Here is a 24,544-nt window from a genome sequence, read left to right on the forward strand (position 1 = left end):
CGTAGGGCAGCTGTGTATATTCTTTGCGTTTCCAGACTCTTTAGCACGGAACAGTCACGACCTTAGTTGTTTCTTCCCTACAATGCTTGAGCAGCTAACGGTTGTCAACGCCATGTGACTTTCCTCCATTCAGACTGCGCACCGGTCTTTCGACCTCTTCCTGTAGAACAGGTAGGTCTGCAGTTCACTTTCGAAGGTGTCTACATCTCAATCTACTAAGTTTAGCGTGGCGAATTTACCTCCAACTGTGGCATTGAAGAGTTCTGAAACGTTTGGCTCTTGTAGCTTCTCTAAATACAAGCAAATTCGGAAGAAACAATTAAGTGTCTGCGGTATTTCAACACCGCTTTATAACTTCGGAAACAAGATGCTTTTCTTCGAGGTCCCCATTTCACCCATGGGAAACGACTTATTCTCGGTTCATGACTACTACCCCACGATATGTCTTGGCATTGTTGATGGCGGATTTAAAGCGTCTAGGAAACAGGATAAAGCCGATTTTGTTATGGATCAACCCATCTTGGGAATGCCAAGTGGCCATGTTTCTTGAGGGGATTTAAGGTGTTGGTTAAGGTGATGTCGATGGCTATGTGCAAACTGTAGGAGTCCGATGCCCCTGTCATTGGTTTCACCAAGGCTAAATTTATTCCCCGTTCCTGCCCATTGCTGGTGTGTCTGGGTGTTCCAGTCACCCAGTACGAGGATGTCCATTTTCGGCCCTGCCCTTCTAACCTTGTCTAGCCGTTGGTAAAACTCCACTTCGTTGTCTCTATGTGTGGAAGTTGGATCGCATAGTTGGACAATGGGGGACATTGTGAGGCCTGGCAGAGACACTATGAAGATCAGCCTGCTGACTATGGGTATAAAGCTGATGACAGCTCTATTCCAGTATGTAATAGAAAGCCTGCACCGTGCTCGTGTCTAGCATCCTCCTCACTGCATTAGAGTTAATGGTTTTCGTCCACTGCTGTCTCTCCAAATGCTGGGCTACTGACTTCTACTAGTCCCACTGATACCGTTCTAGCGCATGGAGAAGTTGTTTCACTTTGCCGAGCTGTAATGTGCGGACGTACCGTGCACTTATGGATATTCCTTCTCTGAATATCTGCTTTGGTTCCATTAGCACTCTTTATTGCTATCCCCACCCCAGAAGCCTGCCGGGGAGAGAGCGCGGACCTCGATCCACCCACGATGAATTTTCTTTTGCAAATATCCATGGTCCAGTCTCCGTGCTTAAACAGCTGGTGGCACCAATCTTCCTTTCCAAGCGAACCACAGCCGATGGGTCGGCTTGGTCGTGGACACGCAAGCACTGTGCCATGGCCGGAACGCTGAATAATTTTTCGCAAAGGTTGCAAAGAAGGGAAAAACTTCGCTCCCTGCAGCAGGTGATGCAAAAATGGTTTTAGCGGAGGCTACAAGACAATATACTTTAAGAGCTTGGAAAAAGCTTATGCATTTGTGTGATTAACAAATCTTATATAAAATCCACACCATGGTACATTAAAACAAAAAGCGGGCCTTCAAGAAGAGGAAGAGCAGTAGCGAAGAAAAGCTTCGACAGTGATGAAAATTGTCAACATTTACACATCTAGGCTAAACCCCATGCTTACACAAGCCAGCCAAAATGTGCACCACCACTACTATTAAACTGTTAAAAAACTATAGTTATAACAATTTTAGATGGACAGTTGCTAGAAAGGAACTCAAAACTATGGTTTCAGCAAATCACTTTATTGAGATGACACTTAAGGTTTGAGTTACGTGCCAGAAAAATGCTTGGTTATCACCAAGTATATATAGATATGATATACATGCAACTATACACGCACACGATCTACATATTCATCTTTAAAAACAACTGTTACAACTCGCCATGCAAGCAGCAGGGTGCATGTTTCTCATGTGCAACTGTTATGTTGGTGGGGGGGGGGAAATTTTAAATGATCGCCAGATTTCAGTTCAAGAAATAATTTCTGTCTCCAGAGCATCTGTGGTTCATATACTATTGTCTACAGAACTAATGAAGCTTAACCTTACCCACCAGAAAACTAAAATAGTCTTTCAGTGTGTCTTTAGACAAAGTTCAAAATCAACAAATCCACTCTTACTTTGATGTTATATGCTTAGGTTCGAATCTCAAAAACTTTCACTTTATGTAAAGATGTTTGAAGTGTGGTATGTAATCAGTAAAAATTATTTACAAAAACTTATTATACTTTGATCTGTCCATTTTCTCTGCTGGTAACTTTCAATGTTGTTTTGGCATGAAAAATTTCTGGACAGGACCAAAAGGTATGCAAATACTTGTAAGTTGTAGGGTACACATCAACATCTAGTTGTGTAAATCTTGTCATCTCTTTTTCTCAATGGCACATGCATGTTGAAATCTTCTCCTCTCCGTGTCATTATTAACTCCCCACGGACAGCCCGTCCTGACAGACTAGATAATGTATGGGCTTGATTATCACAGATATTGTTTTATCTTTTGGTAATGGCCATTTTTAAGTATTTTACCACTCACAATATTTGTACACTGTATGACTGCTGGACAAGTCTAGCAATAAATCATGTTATTAATGTGTGGTGCACATAATAAAAAAGAACTGTCTTCTTTGAATATTTGTCTTTAGATGCAAGGGACTGATATTACTTAGCCAGTAACGATATATGGGTATATACTATTTAAAGCTACCAAAACTGTCTTTACCTTGTTAAAGCATCAAAAGAAACAGCCCTTAAAGTATTTCATCTACATAATAATCTACAAATAATACTGACCAATTCCACACAGCAAAATTGGTTGTTTATTAACTGTTACACCATCTTTTATTTTATTGAAAAACAAATTTTTAGTTTTTGAAAAATGTTTGGAGGGGCATGTCCCCCACTTTTTTTTTCCAAACCTGTCAATTTTACTAAAAGCATCCCACACTTCATCCTTGTGCAAAGTGTACTTTTTAATAGGGTAGGACACAATATTTACACAAAAACTGAACAATCAGAATTAATAACAGTACTTCCTCATTAATAACTTTCCTTTTTCCCATTCAGTGCAAGCATACATTACTTTTAGACAAAGTACAGATAACATCTCCCTCAAATCTATTTTTTAAAAATATTTATCAATCAACTGTGCACAAGCTACATCTTCTATCAAGCAAGAATGCTGTATTATCATGCATTACATTATTTTTATTTATCTATGATCCAATCAGAAATAAATGAAATGTGAATGCACAATATTAATGGATGTATAGAACTCAACTTCTGCAAACAATAAACTGCACTCATTTTTCTCTTACACTCACACAACCTTCCTTGGAAATTCTCCCACAAGTAACTTCTACAAAAACTCTTGAAAACAATGACAAGCATTCCACTCAACCTGACATCTGACTGATAATGCCTAAAAGAACACAGAAGGAAAAATATCACTGAAACTAACCTTTGAACACCTTCACATGACCCCTTCCACCAGAGGCAAATATGACACACATCATGCAGATTCGTGCTTACAGTTTGGCAACTTCCCACACACTTCAAAAATGTAGCATTCAGATTTTTTTAAAAATCAGGCAACTGTTTTATAACGAAATACAATGACCATTAATAGCTTCTATACCTGTGTTCCACAAAACCAAAAATTAGGGTATGCTGCTATATAATGAAATGATTCCTTTACAGAATGAAATGAGTTCAAAATACCGAAAAATAATGACTACCTGTCCCATGCATTCAGCAGGTCTAATATGTAAGTCTCTCCTTCCATTAAATTCTCTCTCACAAACACACACCAACACATGCATTCCAACCAAAGCCAAGTAGCATATACCGTTATGTCATCAACCGCTGTAAAAATGTGAGCAGGCAATTTCTCTGAGCAGATAATGGAGACACCAACACTTCAATTATTAATGTGATTACAAAAATAATTCACAACTATTCTAAATGGGCAGATCTTACAGGGAGTGTACCTATAAGGGTGGTAAACACATACTGAACCTTTATTCCTTTTATTTATATAGCTGTACAACAAAACCGAACCTCTCCTAGTACCTCCTACTAGTTTTCCAGCAAGATTTGTTCAAACATAGCAGGAAAGGAATGACAAAATGAGTCACGAAAAAAGAAAAAAAAAAAAAAAACCCATGGCATTTCATTGAAAGCTATTTGCAAAAGCATGACAACACATTGTCTTGAAAACCACAGCACTATGATCATTTCACATTTCTTTTCCCATTTGTTAATTTAATTTTTGCTTGTTCTCCAGAATACTAAATGTAACCTTCACAATTTTAAGTTTTGATTTATGAAGCAAAAAGCTTTACTCTGAGGTTTTTTACTTAAAAAAAAAAAAAGTCAAAACAGAAATAACACAGATCTCTATACCAAAAGTGCTGAATTATCCAATTTTTACCCCACTAAAAAACAGTACCAATCAAAGATTATTAGCCCCACAGAACAGAGACAAGCGCCGTTATCTTACTTATCTACAGCTTTATTGTTAATTTTATTGCTAACAACTGATTTCTTTCAAGGCATTCATTGTTTGCCTCCTTTGTTCTTCCACATCAAAACACAAGGACATGACAATGAAGTGCTTTGAAATCATTAAAATGTCTTACTTTGATTGTTGTTGCTTTTTTACCTACTGTGAATTGCACTTTCATAGGACTAAAACTTACCTTAACGAGAAACATATATATATATACAAAACTGGTGCAAAAGAAGCTGACTCAGATGAGGGTCAATATGAAACCAAAACTTAAAAGATAAATTCTTCTAAAAAGAAATGTAAAACTGGACACTTACCCCCCTTTACCAGTTGTGAAAATCATCATGGAAACAGTAACATAAAAATTAAAGTACTGAGAATCAAAGATGAAAAAAAAAAAAAAATAAAATAAAAATAAAATAAAAAAAAAAAGGTGCATGGCAGTGTATCCCACAAAATTCAGGAAATTAATGTTTACATGTTCATAAATTTACACAGAGAGTTTTTGTAGAGGCCTGTTAGATGACTTGCAAAATTATGCCCAGCATTCTATGATTAACTCACATGCCACACATGACAAAATCAAACAATCCTTGTAGCCTATTTCACAACAATTATTATATTGCAGTGTTCTTGAAACTTGCCCTACATGTAAAATCACTAGGGGCTGTGAAAAGGCACAAGCAGGTTGTTGCACACAGCTCAGTTCCTTCCATGCCACAAGCCCACTTGTTAACAAACACCTCCACATGTACATGAACACACTGTTGTAGAAAAGCAATGTGACATAGTTCGGACACACTGACTTCAAGTATCCCCACCAATGATAAGATTTGTTCACAGGTAGAGATGGTCTTTTGAAATGCATAACACCAGTCTGCCAGATAAGGATTGTTTCTGTGTGATGATCTTGTGTTGACGTGTAACATTTGTGTATCCTCTGTTACAAGGAACCCAAAGAAGTTAAAGACTTGATATACTGGAACACGTATATTGCTATCGGTGTTATCTGATGCATTACTGACCACATCAACCCTGGTAAAGTGTTTATGCACTTCTGAACTGTTACCTTGGGTCCATGAATGACTAATAAAGGAATGGCAAAAGGCATTGTGTCGACTTGGCAGCCATTCTCTCCTCACTAAACAGCCACTGTTTGATACCCTAACTGCCTGAAATGAGTTGTATGGCGCCTGAAATAAACCTAATGCACAGAATCAGACCCTACCAAGGAAGTGAATGTCTTGTGTTACATTAGACTGGCCCGTGAACACAGGATGCATGTACTGTGACGGTTCTACCCCTGGGCTTGGAAACTTCCCATCTCTGAAATGCACAGCCATGTGCCAAGAAGCGTCTCTAGGCTATCTGCACAGCGAGCTCAACACCACTCAGCAATGTAGGAGAAGTCGTGGAACAACTGCTGGTCATCCGGGTTCAGAGGTCTGCGCTCTTTGGGCGGAGTAAGAACAGGTCGCTCTGAAGTGAATTCTTCATCAAAGTTACTGACATCCTCCATGTTTTTCTGAAACAAAAACATAATGATGGAATTTTGGGGTTTTGTTTTTGGACAGTAGCCCCTATTGCTGATTATAACAGCTACACTACAAAACTTCATGCTTCATATTGTTACACTCCTGTTGCTCAGCAATAGCTTAGAACTTTTGCACACCCTTACAATACAACCTTAGATGAGTGATATTATTTTTTTACTAATAACTCTTTCTTTAAGTCTTTAAACTGACAAAAATCCTTTAAAATGAATGACTTGTTTATTGTACAAAATTATACATTTTTGAAGAAAGCATCTTCAATGTCAATGCTGCTTCAGTAAATGTGGCTTTGTTTGCCCGCCAAGCAAACTGCTAGGAAAATTAATGTTGGACGTATAAGGAGAAAGAAGGAACAATGATTTGATTAAAAATAAAAATGGCAAAGAACTGAATAATGGCAAATCTATACATGCAGAGAAATAAAAAGAATAACAATCAGAGCCTTACCACAGTAGGAACAAATGGTGGCTTCACTTTCTTAGTCAGCAAGTCATTCCACACTAAGCTCTGCAACAAAACCACATAAATGTATCAGAAAAAAAAATCTATTTAAACCCTCACTAGAGAGACGACAGAGCAGGCTTTTTGGTGCCACTGTAATGCCTTCCAGCTGTTTATATTGTGGAGTATGTGTCATGGTCTATAACACCTAGCTGGTTTAGATTTTGAGTCTTGTGGTAGGCATCAGATGGAATATAATTTAATGACCTTCAAAGTGAGGCTTCAAGCTCCATATGCAAGATCTCAGTCCTCGGACATGTGTGTAGCACTTGACTAGTCCTCCATAAATTATACGAGGAAACCATCTGTTCTACTTCTGGAGATCTTATCTCTCCAGGTTGCATAAAATGTTGAATACTAAGCAGGAACAGACTAATGAAAAGGGGATATCTAGCTTAATTCTATTCTGGATTCTGTTCAGTCAAGTGTTTGATATTGCAAACCTTCCTACTTTCACCAGTTGTTATCACATTGTATTTTGTGAAATCTTCATTAGATGACTATCGGATGAAGCATGAACTGAATCTTCTTTTCAGAGACCATTGAATGGTTACATCACAAACTTGTATTACTGGACTGCTTGCAGACATGTTTTTACAGTTAACTGCTAAAATGAGGCTAGTGTGTAAAAAGCTTCTGGTTTAGTTACGTTCATTGTTTGGGCCCGCTAAGACTAATAGTGGAGAACTTCGCAAGAGGCTAAGTGTTGGTATCGGCAGTTCACCTATGCACATCTGTGGTTACATGACGTACCTGTCAGTCACAAAATCTAGCAAACAATAAGTACTGTAAAATGCCTACAGATAATTATTTCAATTATATATGATTTAAACAACAAAATTATAACATTAACATGACTTACTGCAATGAAGTACCAAAAAAAAAAAAAAAAGATAAGAAAGAAAACAATCCTAGTACATTTATGCAACCCAACAATATAACAGCTATCTCAAAACATCCATATCCATTCATCTCCCCAATCCTTTATAATTTTTTTTAAAATCAGCTTTTCACGACTAACAAGCACTTACTTTAAAAAATGCATAAAAACATGGTATACAAACTATCAAAATAATTTATGTATCATTGTTTACAAAGACAATACTGACGACAGAAAGAGAACTAAGTGTTATTTTAGTGTAAACAGCAGTAAAATAAAAGCATCAATTACAAAAACACACACAGCCTTACCCATAAGCCTCATTTGATTTAATGCTTTACTGACCACCTACAATAATACCACCATGAATGTTTTTTCCAGTCTGCACAAGCTGTCTACTTTTTTGTCGCCTGCATAAAGCTCAAAGCTTGGGCACCCTAGTATCTGACATTCCTTACCCATCTCCTTTTGTCTCCAGGATTTTTTCAAGGTTAATAACACAACCCACCCCTCTTCCAAAACCAGTTTCTTTTAAAACTGGCGTGCACACAGATGGTTCTCTTTTCTACCCTTACCACCTCCCCATAAATCCACAATGGCGGTCCTCATGCATTGTTTTCATTTACATGTTCAACCGCCCTTGTTTCTATTCGAGACTGCTGTTCTATCCATTAATGCTTCCTCAGTTCTTTACCCTCAACTATGCTGCCCTAAAACTTTAAACAAAAACGTGTTCAGATGAATCTTTGTCAACGTAACCTGGACTGCAAGCAATGCAGGATCTTGTTCTTCATGAGGCCTATGTGTTAATATATTTCTGGTTGTTATCATTACTGTAAATTATAAAGTTTATGTTGAAGGGTAAACCCTATCCATACTTTAAGTTAGTGGTAGGCAGTAATTAATTAAACAGCAGATGACTATGCACAATCAGAAACCAAAATAAAGTACTGTCAGTACTAGTTGGAAGTGGGCAACTGCTAAATGAGAAGGGAAGTTCTGAACCAGCAACTTTTTCCTTCACAGTCAAGCACACTAATCACTAGATTACCAAGCCTACTTTATGATTTGTAAGACTTAATCAAAAAAAGAAAAAAAAAAAAAAAAAAAAACCAAAGAAAAAAGCCCCAACCCCAGAAATAAAACTCTTTTCTTCAAAAGACCTCCCATGCAGATAAGAAAAATACCCTTTTCTTTGGTTCATAAGAACAATTAGTGCGTATACTACAATGTCATAGTTAAAAGCCACTGTAAATGATTGCTTGTGGCATGACTTCAAGATCATAGGTTTTTACTGTTTGCAAAGTAACAGTTGTTTCTGTGGCATCCATGCAGACCAAATTCTTCTTGCTCTTTGACCACAGCGTGCTCTACCATGCATGATTAATCAAGTGCAGCAAGACAAGAAGTGGCGTAAATAATTGGTCGCCTTGTCACAGGCAAGTGACAGATCACTTCATGCTTACGTTTCAAATACTCAAAAGCAAGATTTTACAAAGATCTTGCTAAGGTGAAGAGAGTAAATGGTGAAAAGAAATACTCTGCAATCTGAACTTTCAACATTAAAAACGAGTGTTAGTTAATTCCTTACATGCTGCAATGATTTTTATTCTGTACCTAAGAAAGTTGTGCATTCTTACATTCCCATCATTTTCTATCCTTAGATGGACTTGACTGCAAAGTTTGCAGGTGAAAAATACAACTTATGTTTGCAAAAAAAAGCATGAGATGTATTCTCATGCAAGATGCCTCCTCCTACACAACATTTCCAGCATTCTGAAGATGTTGCAAATGTGGGTGCTCATTTGTGACAAAACATGACTAAGAGAGAACACAGTGGTCAAAGATATACTTATGTCCCTAACGGCTGAGCAGCAGCATGACTATAAGAGAGCTGAATACAAACCAGACCAGAAATAAAAAAAAAAAACAGAGTCTGCAACCAACTAAAGAACACACTATGAGTATAGGCAGGCTGTCCACATCACTGCACTACTAGTAGTAAAAGTCAATAGTATTTGCATTCCGGTGCCCACATCACTGCACTACTAGTAGTAAGAGTCAATAGTATTTGCATTCTGGTGCCCAGCTCTTTTTACCCGAAAAAAAGACTGTCGTTTTACATCCTCAGCGTCCTGTTCACTGGCTCCTAATCGTTTCTGGGGATTACGGCGCATTAGCTACAGAGAAACAGACAAAAATATCAAGTTAGACATGAGAAGCACACAAAGTCTCTTGCATTATGCCAACAAATTTACCCGGAAAAATGCTTGCTTCTTCACATCTTCTGCATCTCTTTCACTGGAGCCAAGACGGCGATCAGGATTTCGTCGCAACAGCTAGTGCAGGATGGCATGAAAAAGGACAAACAAATAATGTAAATACAGATCTAAAGGAAAGTTTTGGTTAAAAAATAGAAACACACACATATCTATAAAAATACCAGCAAGTTTGTTTGACATAACATTGATGAATTTAAAAAAGAACCACCCCACTCTCTCTCACACACAAATGCTAAGTTATCTAAACCATCACCTACTTAATTTTCACTTACATGAGTATATGACGCACAATCTTCTTTGCACTCTTTTCCTCTTTTCAAAAATTAAAATTATATTAACGATATTCATAGTCTATTCAAAACTGCTGTGAAGAAAGTGTCTTAAAATGCTGTTTCACAATCTGATGCAATCTATCTTGGTTGGTGGTGCTGCACATTACAAATACCCATTAGTATTATTAAATGGCAGCTGTCATCCCCTTAATTTCCAAGAACTCACCCGACGCATGATGGCAATGGCCTCTGTAGAAAGGAATCGTGGGTAGCGCACCTCCTCATTGACTATGCTGTCAAATACCTCTTCTTCATCATCACCAGGAAATGGCGACTGTCCAGGGAAAAAACACACACACACACAAACTGAATAAAATTAATGACAAACATACAATCAAGTATTATTTTCATGGACTATTTTTGTAACAAAGCAAAAAACCCCTGATGTATCATCTATTAACAGTAATTAAATAAAGATTTTGCAATATCAATTTTGATTAAGTCTACAAATAATTAGAATGGCTGTTCTGTATAGGGTGATGATCGTTAGAACTAACCTCGCCAACCAGCATCTCATAGATCAGTACCCCAAGACCCCACCAGTCTACAGCACGGGTGTAGGATGTTTCTGTCAGCACTTCTGGTGCCAAAAATTCAGGTGTTCCGCAGAAAGTGCTGGTCCTATCTCCAAACCCCATGCCCTCTTTGCACAAACCAAAGTCAGCAATCTTGAGGTAGCCTTCAGCATCCAGCAACAGGTTGTCCAGCTTGAGGTCCCTGAATATAAAAATTGGTCTTGCAGTGTTCAAACAGGTCTGACCACACTGAAAATGGGGACCTTATAAGGATCTGGAAACCTATTCTGACATTTCAAGGACTATTTCATAATGTGCACTTAAAACTACAGGTTATCTATCACTCATTTTATTTTACTACACAGTTTACAAAAAAGAAAGAAGATATAACATGAGGCATGATTTTATTAGCCATTTTCTTATAAGAGCTGAAGATGCAAGTCTATAGTGTTTCATGTTCTTCCCATATCTTCCTGTTTTCATGTGTGCTTTTAAACTAGCTTTAACCAAGGAAGCAATATTTAAAAATACATCACAAATTCCACACTGTGTTTGTCTTTTTTGTCCTACAATATCCAGTCTTTGTAATCTTTTTCTTTTAACCACAAATGTTAGAAACTGAACACTCCAACTTTCCAGGCATGCTGAAAATTTCCTTAAGTTTTTAGCTAAAAAATGGCCACCTATCAATGTTGCCCTAAATGAAAATCAAACTTATTCCTCATGCATCGGTGGGAGCATCTTAGTCTGAAGCCCAATAAGTAAAGCAGACAAGCTTTGCTGCACCTTATTTTTGTGGAATAAACAAATGCCATACAGATTAAGAAATTGGTACCACTGACTGGATCTGAATAAATACAAAGACAGCCAACTATCGGAATATGACGGTTTAAAATGGCCAACCTGTAAACAATCTTGTTTTCGTGTAAGTACTGCAGACCAAGTACCACACAACCTGCATAGAAGACAGTCCGCGACTCCGTGAAGACGTCACTGTGTATATGCATCATGAGGTCACCACCGCAGGCATATTCCATGACAAAACATACATGCTCCTGCAAACATTACAATATAGCCTTTCAAACTTTGTTGAAGTCATCACTTGATACATCAGAAGAGCATGCAGGAACAGGCACTTGTCATCCCTCTGTAACTTCCCTTTTTGAGGCACAAAGCTTAACTCTTTATAGCACACTCCAACGCATTAAAAAACAAAAAACTACATGAAAGGAACACCAAGAAATTAACTGTAAAGAGGTGGACTCATGTTGACCTGACTGTAAATATCTATTGAGAAAGTGTTGAGCTAAGTGGTGAGAGAACAGGTGTTTAAACCTGGAGATATACCAGTTTAATACTTAGGTGAGCATAGGTGTGGAAAAGTACTGCTGTTGCTTTTTGTCTTAATTTTGAGAGTTAAGGAACTTGATTTTTTTTTAAATAATACACTTATACAATGGAAACCTATTTACATAGCTGAGGCCTTTGTACCCAGTGTTTTTCAACGTAACTAGTCTACATAAGAGAAACATGATATCAGGTGAGGAGCAGATTGAGAAAATAATGATTTTAGGGTGACCTGATTGAATATAACATACAATTTTGATACTTTGGTATTAAATACATAAGGTTCAGGCATGTTTTTGTTAAAAAGTTTGTGTTGATGGTAAATAAATTCTTGTTTACTTTTATTACTTTCACAAGACAAGGCTCAGCACATTAGAAAATACACTACTGTACAGCAGACTGTGATGTCATTACTAGAGCAAAAATCAGTCAGGGACTACAGCTGCACATCTTCCGAATACTCACTGCCGTCTGGAAGCAGGCAAAGAGGTTGACAAGGAAAGGGTGACGCATGGTGTTAATAACTTCAAAAATGCGCTTCTCAGACATCAAGCTTTCTACTTCATCTCGGGCTATGATGTCACCTTTCTTCAAAGCTTTGATGGCAAAATACTCATTAGTTCTGCGATACTGAGTCAGCAGGACCTGGAAGAGAAAAAGCTGTCTTAACAACAAACTATATCATCTGCATTTTTTAATACCAAGCATAAACATTAAGCCAGCAGCTATCTATCGCCAAATTTTTAGGTCTGTAAACAGTAAAGGAAAATCTAGGAACAGCACAAAGAAATAAAAAAATCATGAAGATGGGAAGTGAAGCTGTTTGAATTTGCTTAAATAAAACTTTAAAATCAGCCTTTCCTTTGTAGGTAGCCTTCCCCAATGATCTCTAACAACTCCATCAAACATATCAGCCATGTTGTTATCTTTGTACTTTGTGTTAGAATGTTATGGACTGCTGATTTCTAACGTTGTACTTGATAAATTTCAATTAAATCAACCTAGGCTGAATTTTAAAAAATGAAAACAAGCACCCTTCTCACTTTGGCAAAGCCAGTCCAAAGACGTCAAAGGTCCCCATATGACCCATGGGCCATACTTTGCCCACCCCTGATCTAAATACTTCCTTAACGCCTGTCTAATGGTTGTGTGAAGCGTCTAGGTGCTTGCCACCTTACACTTGCAGCCCTCACCACTGTCTCTGTGGCACTTGAAAAAAGTGAACAGTCTATGTTAGTCTGTCCTGCCAGTATAGCTAGCTTCTCCATAAGTCCTGAGCAGTCCCCTCACTTTCTACAACCAGTGAAAATGATTTATCTCCACACTATTCAGCCTGATTATGGTCTGAGACTTCAACAGCCATACCAGTTGGCGATACCCAGATCTTGATCTAAAAGGAGAAGAAGTGGAAGACTTAAACCAGATGACCCTCACACATCCTACTTCAGAGCATGATGTAGCCAAAATTGCCTGATGGCAAGTGGAACAACAACTGGAAGGAAGTGATCATAACCCTATCACCTTCCACTCAGAGCATGAATGCAGTCCTGAGTACCTCAAAACAATGCCCAAGCTGGAACAACAAAAAGAATGAAACCAAACTAGTCAGGATTCCACAAAAAAAACACATGAAACTGCAAGATGGCAAGCTTTGGGGAGCAACTGCCGACCTATACTGGAGAACAGAGCCTGCATGGACAGACAAAATAACGCACAACCAGTCAAACGTGGAAAAAGAAGAAGAAGAAAAAAAGACGACTGTTTCATACTATGGTCAACATCTATTGAAATTTACCTTTCCAAAGTGGCCTCGACCCAAAACACTTATAGGTCGGAAGTCATCCATACAACAGGGTTGTCCTGCAAACCTGAAGACATATGCCACAAAAATTTAATCAAATAATGAAGAAAAGAGGAATTTAGATACAATTAACCTTTTCTCTCTTGTGCATTCTGTTTGAAACATATATCTACGCTTTACACTTCTGAGTTTCTTCAACTACTGAGTAAACATGGTTTAAAGACTGTAAATAATCAACGGAGCTGTAAAGAGTTAACCAATCCCTAAACTAATGAGAAATAATTGGAGATCAAACCAGTAGTTTGGCAACAATATACCATCAAAAAGTTTCACCTGCATCTGAAGAATAGTACAGAAATCAAATTTATTTAGATTATTTCTAACATGGCAATGCAAGTGATCAATAACAACAATCTCCTCCCCCAACCATACAAAATCCAAAAACAAACTAGAACATAAAACTTTTATAAAAGTAAATAAAAAGTTATCAGTTATCAAGTTGGAATACATCTCTAAAAGCCCTTAAAGCAAAGATTATTTCCCCCCTTTACTTACAAGGACTCTGATGTTGAGGGAGGTAAGGGTGCTGGCCTTGTTTTTTCTGATGGAAGAGGTGTAACAGGCAAGGATGGAGATGATTTCTGTTGAGGTGGTGATTTCTGGCGTGGAATGGTGGGTACCACAGACTTTACATCTGCCGTGGTTATCTGTTGGGAAGGGACATCAGCATGGCTGGAGGAAGTGGTGGAGGTGGCATCTGCTGTGGATATGGAAGGGGGAGCAGTGATGACATCCAGGTCCAGGTTGATGGAGGAGGTGTTCGGCGTGATGAGCTCTTCTGGCAGGAAGTCAAATTTGGAAAGTGCTTGCTGAAAGCAACATAAAGCGTGAAGACTTACTCAAACTGTATTTAGTTTCTACATAACTACATAAAAGGCCAATATATGTGTAATTTTTCTGATGAAAACAGATGACTACATAGTATTTATCAAGACACTTTCTAAGTATGGAAATGATCTGACCAAAACTGATAAGCAAAACTTTTTCTAAACTCTCTTTGCAGAAGTAAAATTTAAAAACAAACACCACTCCCCCACATACACACAGATATACACGTATGCTTAAGACTTCTGAGATAACCTGTGGGATCCGAGGAATAACGTCTACCACAATAAACTACAAACTTAAGTTCTGCACTTTTTTTTCCAGTCTGTCAGAGAATTTGACAGGCTATTTGCATATGAGATTATCATAATTCTCCATTTCCTGGTCTGGAATCATATAAAATTCGGATTATATACTCTTATATTCTTCTGTATTTTCTTATGTGAGATTTTCCATTCTCCATTTCAGGATCCTATAAAATTAGCATTACATGTGAATGTATTTTCTCGTATTTTATTATGCCAACATAACTGACAATTAATGAAAAATTTTAAGATTGCTGATTGAAAAAAAAACAACACCACAAAAACAGAAATATTTCCAAAAAGAAATAGCCACTGATTCTACACCTTATTTCATTAAAGAAATGAAGACAACATAAACACACCTGGATTTCTCGCTCTTGGGAGGTAGCTTGCCTCTCCCTAGCCGTAGACGTCACATCATCAGCAGCATGACGATGAATCTTTTCTGGAAGTGGTGGAGCTTCAAAACTTATCTGAGAAACTGGAGGGCCCCGATCAGCTGACATTATTCCTAGACAGGAACAAGAAACTATATGACACTATCAGCCTCAGGTTTCCAGGTTTCCCTCTCTACACACTTGATGTTGCAACACAGAAATGAGTATATAAAAGCTTGAGCAAACAAAGAAATACATATAAGATTTATGCACTTTCCAAAGAATTTGGTCTGGTTCTGGTTTCTTTGTCCTGCAACTTCTTTCTTTTTTCCAAAATCGAAGGCAAGTTATTAATAGTACATGTTAGATGCTTCCAGATTTTAAAAGAATTCTTTTTTTTAAAATCATTTGTCATAAACCATTGCAAACTGGAATACTGTTTTCCATGGTAAAATCCCTTTCTGCAAGTATTTACCAAATGACATAACTATGTGGAGTTTGCCCTACTAGCTATCCAAATCCAAGTGTCCGCTCCCAATTAGTCGGGACACGGTTTGTAGGGGAATAGGTGTTTTAGCAACTAGGGCTATATCATGGTAAAGCATCAACCCCTGTAGAGTAGGGGGATTGGTGGTCCACACTGAGCCAGCAACTAAGGATATCACAGCAAAGTTGGCAGAGTTTGATTCCTGTTTACTGGTGGCAGTCCAGTTGTGCAACCTTCACCAACAATACAGTGAGGATTGGCTGTCCTTGTTTCAGATCTCGAATTAGGTGCATGTTACATATGCTTACAAGGATGGCTGGTTTGCCGTGATATAGCCTTAGTAAAACACCACCCCCCACCTACTGTTTATTGGTCAACTCTGGCAAATCGGGAGTGGATAGCTGGAACTGGGTAGCTAGTAAGTCAAACTACACAAAGTCTTGTCATCTGGAACAGTGTGCCTCAGCCATGCCAGTTGATAACTTACCAGGAGAGGTAATTTGTGGAGAACTATTATTAGTGTCAGCTCCATTCTGTGGTAAGGCTCGTTTGATCAAACGTCCCCATGTAGCAACATTGATGTTCATCTGATTGGGTCGCAGAAAATTCTTTCCTGTTGTGTTAAGAAAGCTTTTTCATTTTTAACTGTTCAGGCTTAATAATAAAAGAAACAAATTCACAATCCATATCTAAATGTATATAAAATTATTTTCAAAATCTCATGCTACTTTTCAGGAATATGAACATCACTCAAGATAAAGGAAACACCATTTTAAAATAAGAAAATAAAATATCACAAAAATGCTCCCTACCTTTGTGCTTTGGAAAGATTTTCCGTTGTCTTTGAAGCTTTGGTTTACGCGACAAGGTGGGGTTTAAAAATGTAATCTGCAAGAACATAAATGTGCAACACCAACCAGAAAATTACAAGCGTAAAAGTCTGCTCTACTTTTCTGGCATGAAATCTATATATAACCATGCATATTTTGTCTCCTCCCCTCAACATCCCTCCCCCTCACTATACATAAACACACACAATCCAGCATGGAATTAATACACCACCATTTTATGGACATATGTGGTGATGCACAAACATCTACAAAGACACTGACCTCTGCAAATAATATGCCTTGTGGCTCTAAGTGTATCGTTAAACCATGCCGCTGGTTGTCTAGAAAGTCTTCTAGCCTCAGGAACTTTGTTGCACACATCTGCCGCCAGTCTCGCCAGTAGACTGACAACTCCAGTTCTCGTGACTATGCAGTAAGAAAAAGTGAGTCAGGTGAGGAAATGCAAAATCTACTAGGATTAGTCTATAATGTCATGTAAATGATACATATGCAATCTCCCAGTACCCAAAATGCTTAAAAATGCAAATATGCCTTTTTATATTAATCGTAAATGAATGATACCCCATCCCCCTTTCAAAACTTGCTAAATTCCACCCAATTCAGGTTTTAACTAACAAGGGACATAGCTGGCAAATCAACCAGTCTGCTTTCCACCACCGAACCATGACTTCAAACACCTTGAATTCAAGTTCATTTATTTAAATGTTAAAAATAAAACTCTTAAAAATATTGTAGGATACTTCTTTATAGTTTTTTTATTGTCCTGAACACTAAATCAACCCTGGGCCAGGCTAAATGAACACTTTAGCAGTAACACATTTGATGTCAACCAGACATTTGTAAGTACATTTAATACTAATATTAAAAACTAAAGACTAAACGCACACAACGGCTTTCTTTAAAATTGAGAAAAATCAAATTTAGACACCCTTGTGAGATTTAATCTCTGAATGTGTATCGCCAAATGGCCCTTTTTGTTAAATAAATGGTGGCTGAACTTGTTCGAATAAAGCATGGTCTGTAGGCAATATTTGATGTTAATAGCTACTTCAGTAATTAATGATTCGTTTGTCTTTTGGATCTGGGTCAATTCAACTTTTTGATGTTGTACTCTTACAAGGGACAATATGGATATGGTTGATGCAGCTTGGTGGATCTGACTGGAATGATATAGTTTTGGGTCAAAACAACCAGTGACCCAATAACAAGCACTCTATCAAAATGTACTTAATAAGCACTTGATACTGTACAACGTGACTATCAAAAAAGCTTTACAACAGTATGAACTGTTTGTCGTAAGTTGCCTTGGGGTTAGTCATAACAGAGATGGAGTTTGTATGGTAAAATACATCCATTAAAAATGTTTGGGTTGTATCTAAGCTGAGGTTGCAACACAGGTCTCTGAGGTTTTACCGTACACCGCGAGTGAATAACATACGAATAATAGGATTTGTGTAATGCATTTCGTCACACAGAGGGAAGCTTCATGCACTTCATAAGTGACCAGGGGCAGTGGGGAAAGAGGCCATGATGTAGATGCTGCAATGAAGTACAAAAAAGCACTACATATATACATGAACATGCACCAGTTAGCAGTACAACATGAAGGAACACAGAGACAGGAGTGTGAAGGAGAATGGACAACAGAAATACAGAACCTTCTACCTATGCAACTTAATACCAAAGGCGGGAAGGATAAGGCATTACACAAGCCTGCCAGGGTAAATGCACTGGACCATAACTCGCTCAACTAAGAATAAGTCTCAAGATCTAAGTACTTACCCGGTCTAAGTCGATGGAACACCTGTGATCCCAGCACTGCTGACTGTTAGGTTTCCAGGAGGTTTGTGCCACCTGCTGGTTATCAAGTCGTAGAATGGCCATTACCTCATCTGCATAAGAAGCATGTATATACATATAGAGAGATATGTTCTATGAATATTGGAGAAGATATCTGCATTGATATGAAATAAAACACACATGCACGAACATGAATCAATGACCACCCATGCATACACACAGCTCTCACTTTTTCCATGGGCACTCACTTCTTTACATCTTTAAGAACTGCAAAACTAAGATTTCATGCTATCATTTCAGCTTCATATGGTATAGGGAAAGTTGGCAAGTGCCACTCACTGGACAACTCATCCTTAACGTTGTACACTTTGGTGCCACCACGTCGAAGAAGACTTCGACTTTCCCCAGGGGAGGCCATCCACAATGACATGCTGTCTTTCCGCCGTATGGGAATATCTTCCAGAAGACCTTGAACCCCTACTAATCTGCAAAAGACAATGCCTTTCATTATAGAGGCACAGCTATACTGGTTTAATAAAAGATGACACAAGAAAAAAGAAATCTAGGCCACCCTGAAACTTAAAAAAATGTTTTTCAAAGGGTCTAGTAGGGGACAGTTTAGGAGCTATCTACCTACAAACATCACCATGCACAGAAAGAAGTTTAAGTTCATGTTTTTCCACATATGTGCCTAGTTAACATATGGTCTCAGCTCTCTGACTAGATCGACAACACGAACATATTTACCTACAATTCTTATGTCTGTGCTACTGACCTCTTCTCTGTGCATGGTTATGTTTGTAGGAACATAACTCAAAAATGGATAGGGGAGTAAGCACCCACATTTTGGAAAAACAGTTCTTTGTGCCATCTTTACCAAGTAGCTTGAAGGAAAACAAAATGAGATCCTTAAGACCATAATAACCACCTCATCCGAAGGCCTCGTAGCATCTGATCACAGCTGACATTATTCTTAACACCATTCGTGTGCTAAGCTGTTGTAATGTCAAAAAGCTCTTCCCCAAGATGATTTAAATCCCTTTTAAGCTTTTAACTATTGTCATGCTGAAATAATTCCCCATGAAGACTGAGATCCTTTTTACCTCACTTCCAGCTTGCCTGTCACTGCAGCTGCTTTGCTGAAAGTGTTGGCTGCACGGGGGGTTGGTGGCTGGTTACTGAGGCGGTGTGAAGCAGAGCTACTGTAGGTGGTGTTCAGCAAGTCGTCCAGCTCTCGCCTCAAAGTCTGAACTTTAGACGACTTGCTTGTATCAGGCTCCAGTTCCAGAAGTCGTTTCTCCAGTGACATTCGTATTAACTCCATTTTCTGGGACGATTCGCACAGTGTTGACTGAGCCTGAGATCAATACAGTGTTATATTTTGAGCTCCACGATGCATATCCAATATTTCTCTTTCTCTTGTCTTTCTCTCCTGGGGAATATGTCTAGATGTACATAAAAATTCACCCCACCAGCAGGCCCCATTCTACTATAAGTTTTTACTTGTAAGGATGAAGTGGAAAAAAAATCATACGGAGCTAGACATGTACCTCTTTCAATGCTTTCTTGTCTTCTATTTTTGAATTCTGTAATGTGCGAATGACATTTTTTGAACCTTCAGCCACAGCTGATTCAATCTTCAGATGATGTCTCAGCTCTTCTATTCTCAATTCCAAGGGAGAAAGTATCTCACAACGTGAACCTGAAAAATACCACTGACATGACAGCAAGCAAGCATCAGTGTGCATACCTAGGTGCATATATGCACGGGCATGTACACATGAAAACCCACAAATATATCTGCATGCCTACATACAAGACTGCCTGAGGAAAAGGATTAATGAAAATACACTCATGCATGGGACTGTAGATAACAGAATGCATGTATGGACACTGTAACAAAACAAAAAGAATAAAATCTCTTTCAAAGGGCGTAATATCTCAAAACAAAATGTTAAAGAATTAAGTCCTAAGACAACTCTTTACCATCAGCTTCAGTGGTGCTTGACGAAATGTCCTGACTAGCCTTCAACATTTGCATGCGAATGATCTCTATCTTTGTCCGAGCATCTGCAAGCATCTGCTGTGCCTCTGCCAGTAGTTTTTTGTCACGGGAAGACCCAGAACTGTACATGGCAATCATGTTTTCTGCACCTTGCTTCACCTAAACAAATGGCCATTTCTTATAGACGTGGTTTAATTCACACAACTGTGTAAGTACAGGATTAGTAAAAATTACTTTAACACTTGAATGTGCATACACAATCCATTAGTGCTAACATCATTTTGACCAACCCATTATATACATAAGATTCACAAGTATAATATTTTTAATCCCTTCTATATTCTAATAAATGCATTCTGTATCTGGTCCCTTTTTTCCCTAAATAAAGCATAGCAAGAAAGAAGATGCCTCTTATCTTCTGCCATTTCTGTTTTTCCATATTTTATTTATCCTAATCATAAGTGCTGTATATACATACAAGCAATCCCACTTATGACAGATTCACAATACACCTGGGCTTCCCCAGGTAACAATTGTTTTCCCTAATTTCCCCTAGCACATGGCCACAGGCTAAGATGCTTCTCAGAATGCTGATGTACAAACCTTGTTCTCAATATCTAGCTGCTTCTGCAGTGAAGCCAAACGCTGATTTCCTCCATTACTATCCACGGCATCCCCTGCCTTCTCTGGTGACTTCATCCTCTCTGTGACGGAGACAGATGTCAACATTTTCAATTTGCAGACACACTAACACTCTTTAGAGGCAAAGCACTAAAGGTTTGTTAAGCTATTGAAGGTTTTACAAACAGACACATTATGTGTGAGCTCCAGAGGGCTGGATCTGTGTGGATGCAAGCACACAGTGTGCATTCATCTAAGACCTTATCATGATTAGGTGCCACCACCACAGTTGTAACCGTCATCTAATGCTGCAATGTTGTCTCAGCTCGGTTGTGAATGCCATATCACATGGTCACAGTAACACTCACTGCTGCTGGTTATCCCAACCTACCTTGTAAATGCTAGAGCTTTACCTGTTCATAAACAGGTGCACACAATAATGCATGATAAATAAATAAAGACCTTACTGAACTCTTTTTATGTTAGGCAGATAGGAGTAGGGCATATAAGTGTCTCAAAAAACATATCAGTTAACTGGTAACCAATGTTTGTTCCGACAGATTTAAGAGCAGGTTGCTTTTGTAATTACCACACACAGGTGTACTGCAGGTTCTCTCACCTGTGGAAATATCCTGCGTACTGTTGGTGAGCAAGAGAAAGGTGTTGACTTCCTGCAGGTCTTGGTGCAGCTGCTGCAACTTGGTGTTGGCCTTCTTCACGATACTGTTGACATTGGAGAGTGACTTCTTGTCTGTGGAAACCTCACGCAGTTTTTCTGCTCCTTCCTTTATCTTCATTTCCTTGCGGATCTCCTTCTTCAGTGCCTGCATCATCATCCTTTGATGAGTGTGGGAATGTACATGGATAACAGCTTTAAAATAACAAGTCTAGGAAAAACTGGCTTGAACTAATCAGGTTCACAATTCTGTGAAATTTGTTTTCAAAGAGATTGTGCAGTAATATGTAATATCACCTTTAGCAGAGACCTTGATGATGCTGCAGGAAAAATGTATGGCCTGGAAATTGTCTTTGCAATCTATTGCAGTGAAAGACTGATAAACTGAGAAAAGTTCAAACTAATTATAAGCTATTTTTCTTTATGACTCTTCTGCCTTTGACCACTTTCGAAATCCTATGTCCATCACCTCTGCAATTTATGTTAAAATCATGCTTTGTGACCCACTTTTGCAAATCCTGTGACCGTGCATCATAGGTTTACCCATTAATCACTTAGATTTACTACATAAAAGAAAGGACTCCCAAAGTGGCTGTAATTACCTCCTTTAACTCCTCTAGACGAAGCTGAAACTCGGCATCTGAAAGGTCTGGCTCCAGACCAAAGCGTTGACCCACACCTTGATAAGAGTCCCGCATGGCACCTCCCTGTGACAATGTGTAATACCCTATGTGACTAAATTTTATATTTCACTAGATGCTTGGAAAGACACACCCCCTAACCCAGATGAAGTTTGCTCAAAGAAAATGTCACAAAATTTAATTAAATTTTAATTTAATAATTTAATTTTAAAAATATTACTAAAACTATTTTGTAAACCACAACAGCATAAAAGCTTCACGAATTAACAAAAGGTTGTTAAGAGTGACAATGAGTCAAACATCGTGTTTTCAATTTAAAATAATTTTTAAAAATTTGACTCGTGGTGGGAAGAGGGAAAAATAAATCTTATTTAAATAGTGTATGCAGTACTCAAAGAGCTCTAATCACAGACATGTATAGCAATGCATGTTTGTGCTCTGATAAACAAAAGAAAGAAACCTTCTTATCTCCCAAAAATACAGTATGTAAAAAAAGAAAGGAAAAAAGCAGTCCTGTTGAATAACAATAAAAATAGAAAATAATAAAGAAACCAGCCAAATGCTTATTGTTCTGAATACTCTATAATTTGTGTCATTTGTATGTACATTTAAAATATATTGCACAAACTTTACTTAAAATTGTAGGCCACATAGTGACTTAAAGAGGGAAATAGGAGTTTATCCGTGTTTTCTTTGAAAGGCAATTCAACATTATTCATGCCCATTTCCAACAGCTTTAACAATGGGGTGCTTTAGCTGATATTTTAAAGCCAGCCACCTTCACTTTCCCACATACAATTGTTCTGGTCATAAGAAACATTCTCAGAAAACAGGGCAACACATAACCAACAGTGTCGTTAATCTCGGATAATAAGACAACAGGAAGGAAGAGCTAACACCATCACACACACACACTTTGCATTTTTTGCAGCTGCAGAAAACTGGGCTTGTATTCATAAGCTGTGCATTTTATAGAAGGCAGACTTGTGGCTCAACTACAATTTCTTGTTTTTCTGGTGGTGTTGCCAAATAAAGCCAAGCACTTTCCCTCAAGTGCTTGGTACTCCACTCCAGTGGTTAACTTTTCCATAAATTAAAAATTTGTTGCCTGGAAGGAAAGGCTGCCGTTATAAATAGGCTAGGCAATTGGTTAGCTAACACTAGAAAGTTCAAATAATACACTGAAAAAAAAAAGTCACTTTATCCACCTAGAAACAATAAAAAATTAAAGGTACTGTGTGCAGCTATTCTGCAGTCATGGTTTGAGGCTGAAGAGATTCTTCTCCAAGTCACATTTGAAATACTGAAGCTAGGAATGCTTTACTAATGTTTCACTCAAATGAAGAGAGAGCTGGATAAGACAAATTCTGGGCAGCTGTAATTGCAGTTTAAAAAAAAAAATGCACAAGGCAAGCAACTGAAATGTTATGCCGAACACACACACTCACCCACTTAGCATCCAAATAAAACCTAAGGTATTCTTAAAACTTTCTAAATTCTGACACTGCAGTGCTATCACTCTTTATAAAAGCACAATGCTTAAATCAATATGAAAGCAAGCTGTGCTTTTCTTTATTTGTTTCATTAGGGAACAAACCAGAACAATGCACTTAAACTTCTTCAAACTTAAACAAACAATAACTACAACAAGCATGGCACTTAGCAGGAAGCTTGCAAAGCCAGTGATGATGCATTGTCCTTCAAAGTGCATTGTTAAGATACCAGGCATCATTATGCATCAACCTTTATTACACGCACCCCTGCAGTTGATGACTTCCAAGCTTTGACCTTGCTGGCAATGAACAAAAGTTGTTATTTTGATTATTTGAAACCCACTGCTTTCAGTCCCTTCCCTCCTAAAGTCACAGGCTCTGCTAGTAAATTGTTAGCAAGTGAAGAAGTTTTGAAACAGTTAAGTATACCAAACGCATCATCTTAATGCTATAACCATGTTAACAATAGCTTGTACTACTGCCTAAAGGAACTGGGCTGCTTGTCTGCATTGAAACTGCTGTCAGAATGGCTAAGTTTTTTATAGAAAAAACATCAATGATATGCTTATATTGCATGACGCTTGCTTTAAAGTATCACCCCACACCCCACACACGCACTATGCTTGTGCACACACACACACAAAGGAGATGTGCACTCATGCATACAATCTTCAAGCGCCGCTGAAAGATGCAA

General features: G+C 38.1%; 1 protein-coding gene across 4 annotated transcripts in view; it reads right to left on the reverse strand.

Moving 5' to 3' along the window:
• Positions 1–1,718: 1,718 nt before the first annotated feature.
• Positions 1,719–24,544, reverse strand: part of LOC112574648 (serine/threonine-protein kinase N2-like) — a 30,964-nt gene continuing 8,138 nt past the window's right edge. The window contains exons 2-22 of one of the 4 annotated variants that reach the window (XM_025255838.1): positions 22,319–22,423; positions 21,660–21,864; positions 21,023–21,123; positions 20,401–20,578; positions 19,965–20,116; positions 19,518–19,771; positions 18,754–18,899; positions 18,397–18,506; positions 16,876–17,019; positions 16,576–16,651; positions 16,251–16,376; positions 15,262–15,410; positions 14,265–14,578; positions 13,704–13,776; positions 12,374–12,553; positions 11,465–11,616; positions 10,544–10,763; positions 10,213–10,320; positions 9,532–9,612; positions 6,499–6,558; positions 1,719–6,023 (exon numbers count right to left, since the gene is read on the reverse strand). In XM_025255838.1, the coding sequence (XP_025111623.1) occupies positions 5,880–6,023; positions 6,499–6,558; positions 9,532–9,612; positions 10,213–10,320; positions 10,544–10,763; positions 11,465–11,616; positions 12,374–12,553; positions 13,704–13,776; positions 14,265–14,578; positions 15,262–15,410; positions 16,251–16,376; positions 16,576–16,651; positions 16,876–17,019; positions 18,397–18,506; positions 18,754–18,899; positions 19,518–19,771; positions 19,965–20,116; positions 20,401–20,578; positions 21,023–21,123; positions 21,660–21,864; positions 22,319–22,423 (3,078 nt within the window). In that variant the 3' untranslated portion in view covers positions 1,719–5,879. Of the gene's footprint in view, positions 6,024–6,498; positions 6,559–9,531; positions 9,772–10,212; positions 10,321–10,543; positions 10,764–11,464; positions 11,617–12,373; positions 12,554–13,703; positions 13,777–14,264; positions 14,579–15,261; positions 15,411–16,250; positions 16,377–16,575; positions 16,652–16,875; positions 17,020–18,396; positions 18,507–18,753; positions 18,900–19,517; positions 19,772–19,964; positions 20,117–20,400; positions 20,579–21,022; positions 21,124–21,659; positions 21,865–22,318; positions 22,424–24,544 lie in introns of those variants that run through there. The other 3 variants (XM_025255837.1, XM_025255839.1, XR_003101472.1) reach the window with 3 other exon arrangements.

Source organism: Pomacea canaliculata, linkage group LG11, assembly GCF_003073045.1.
Source record: "Pomacea canaliculata isolate SZHN2017 linkage group LG11, ASM307304v1, whole genome shotgun sequence".
NCBI classification, from domain to species: domain Eukaryota; kingdom Metazoa; phylum Mollusca; class Gastropoda; order Architaenioglossa; family Ampullariidae; genus Pomacea; species Pomacea canaliculata.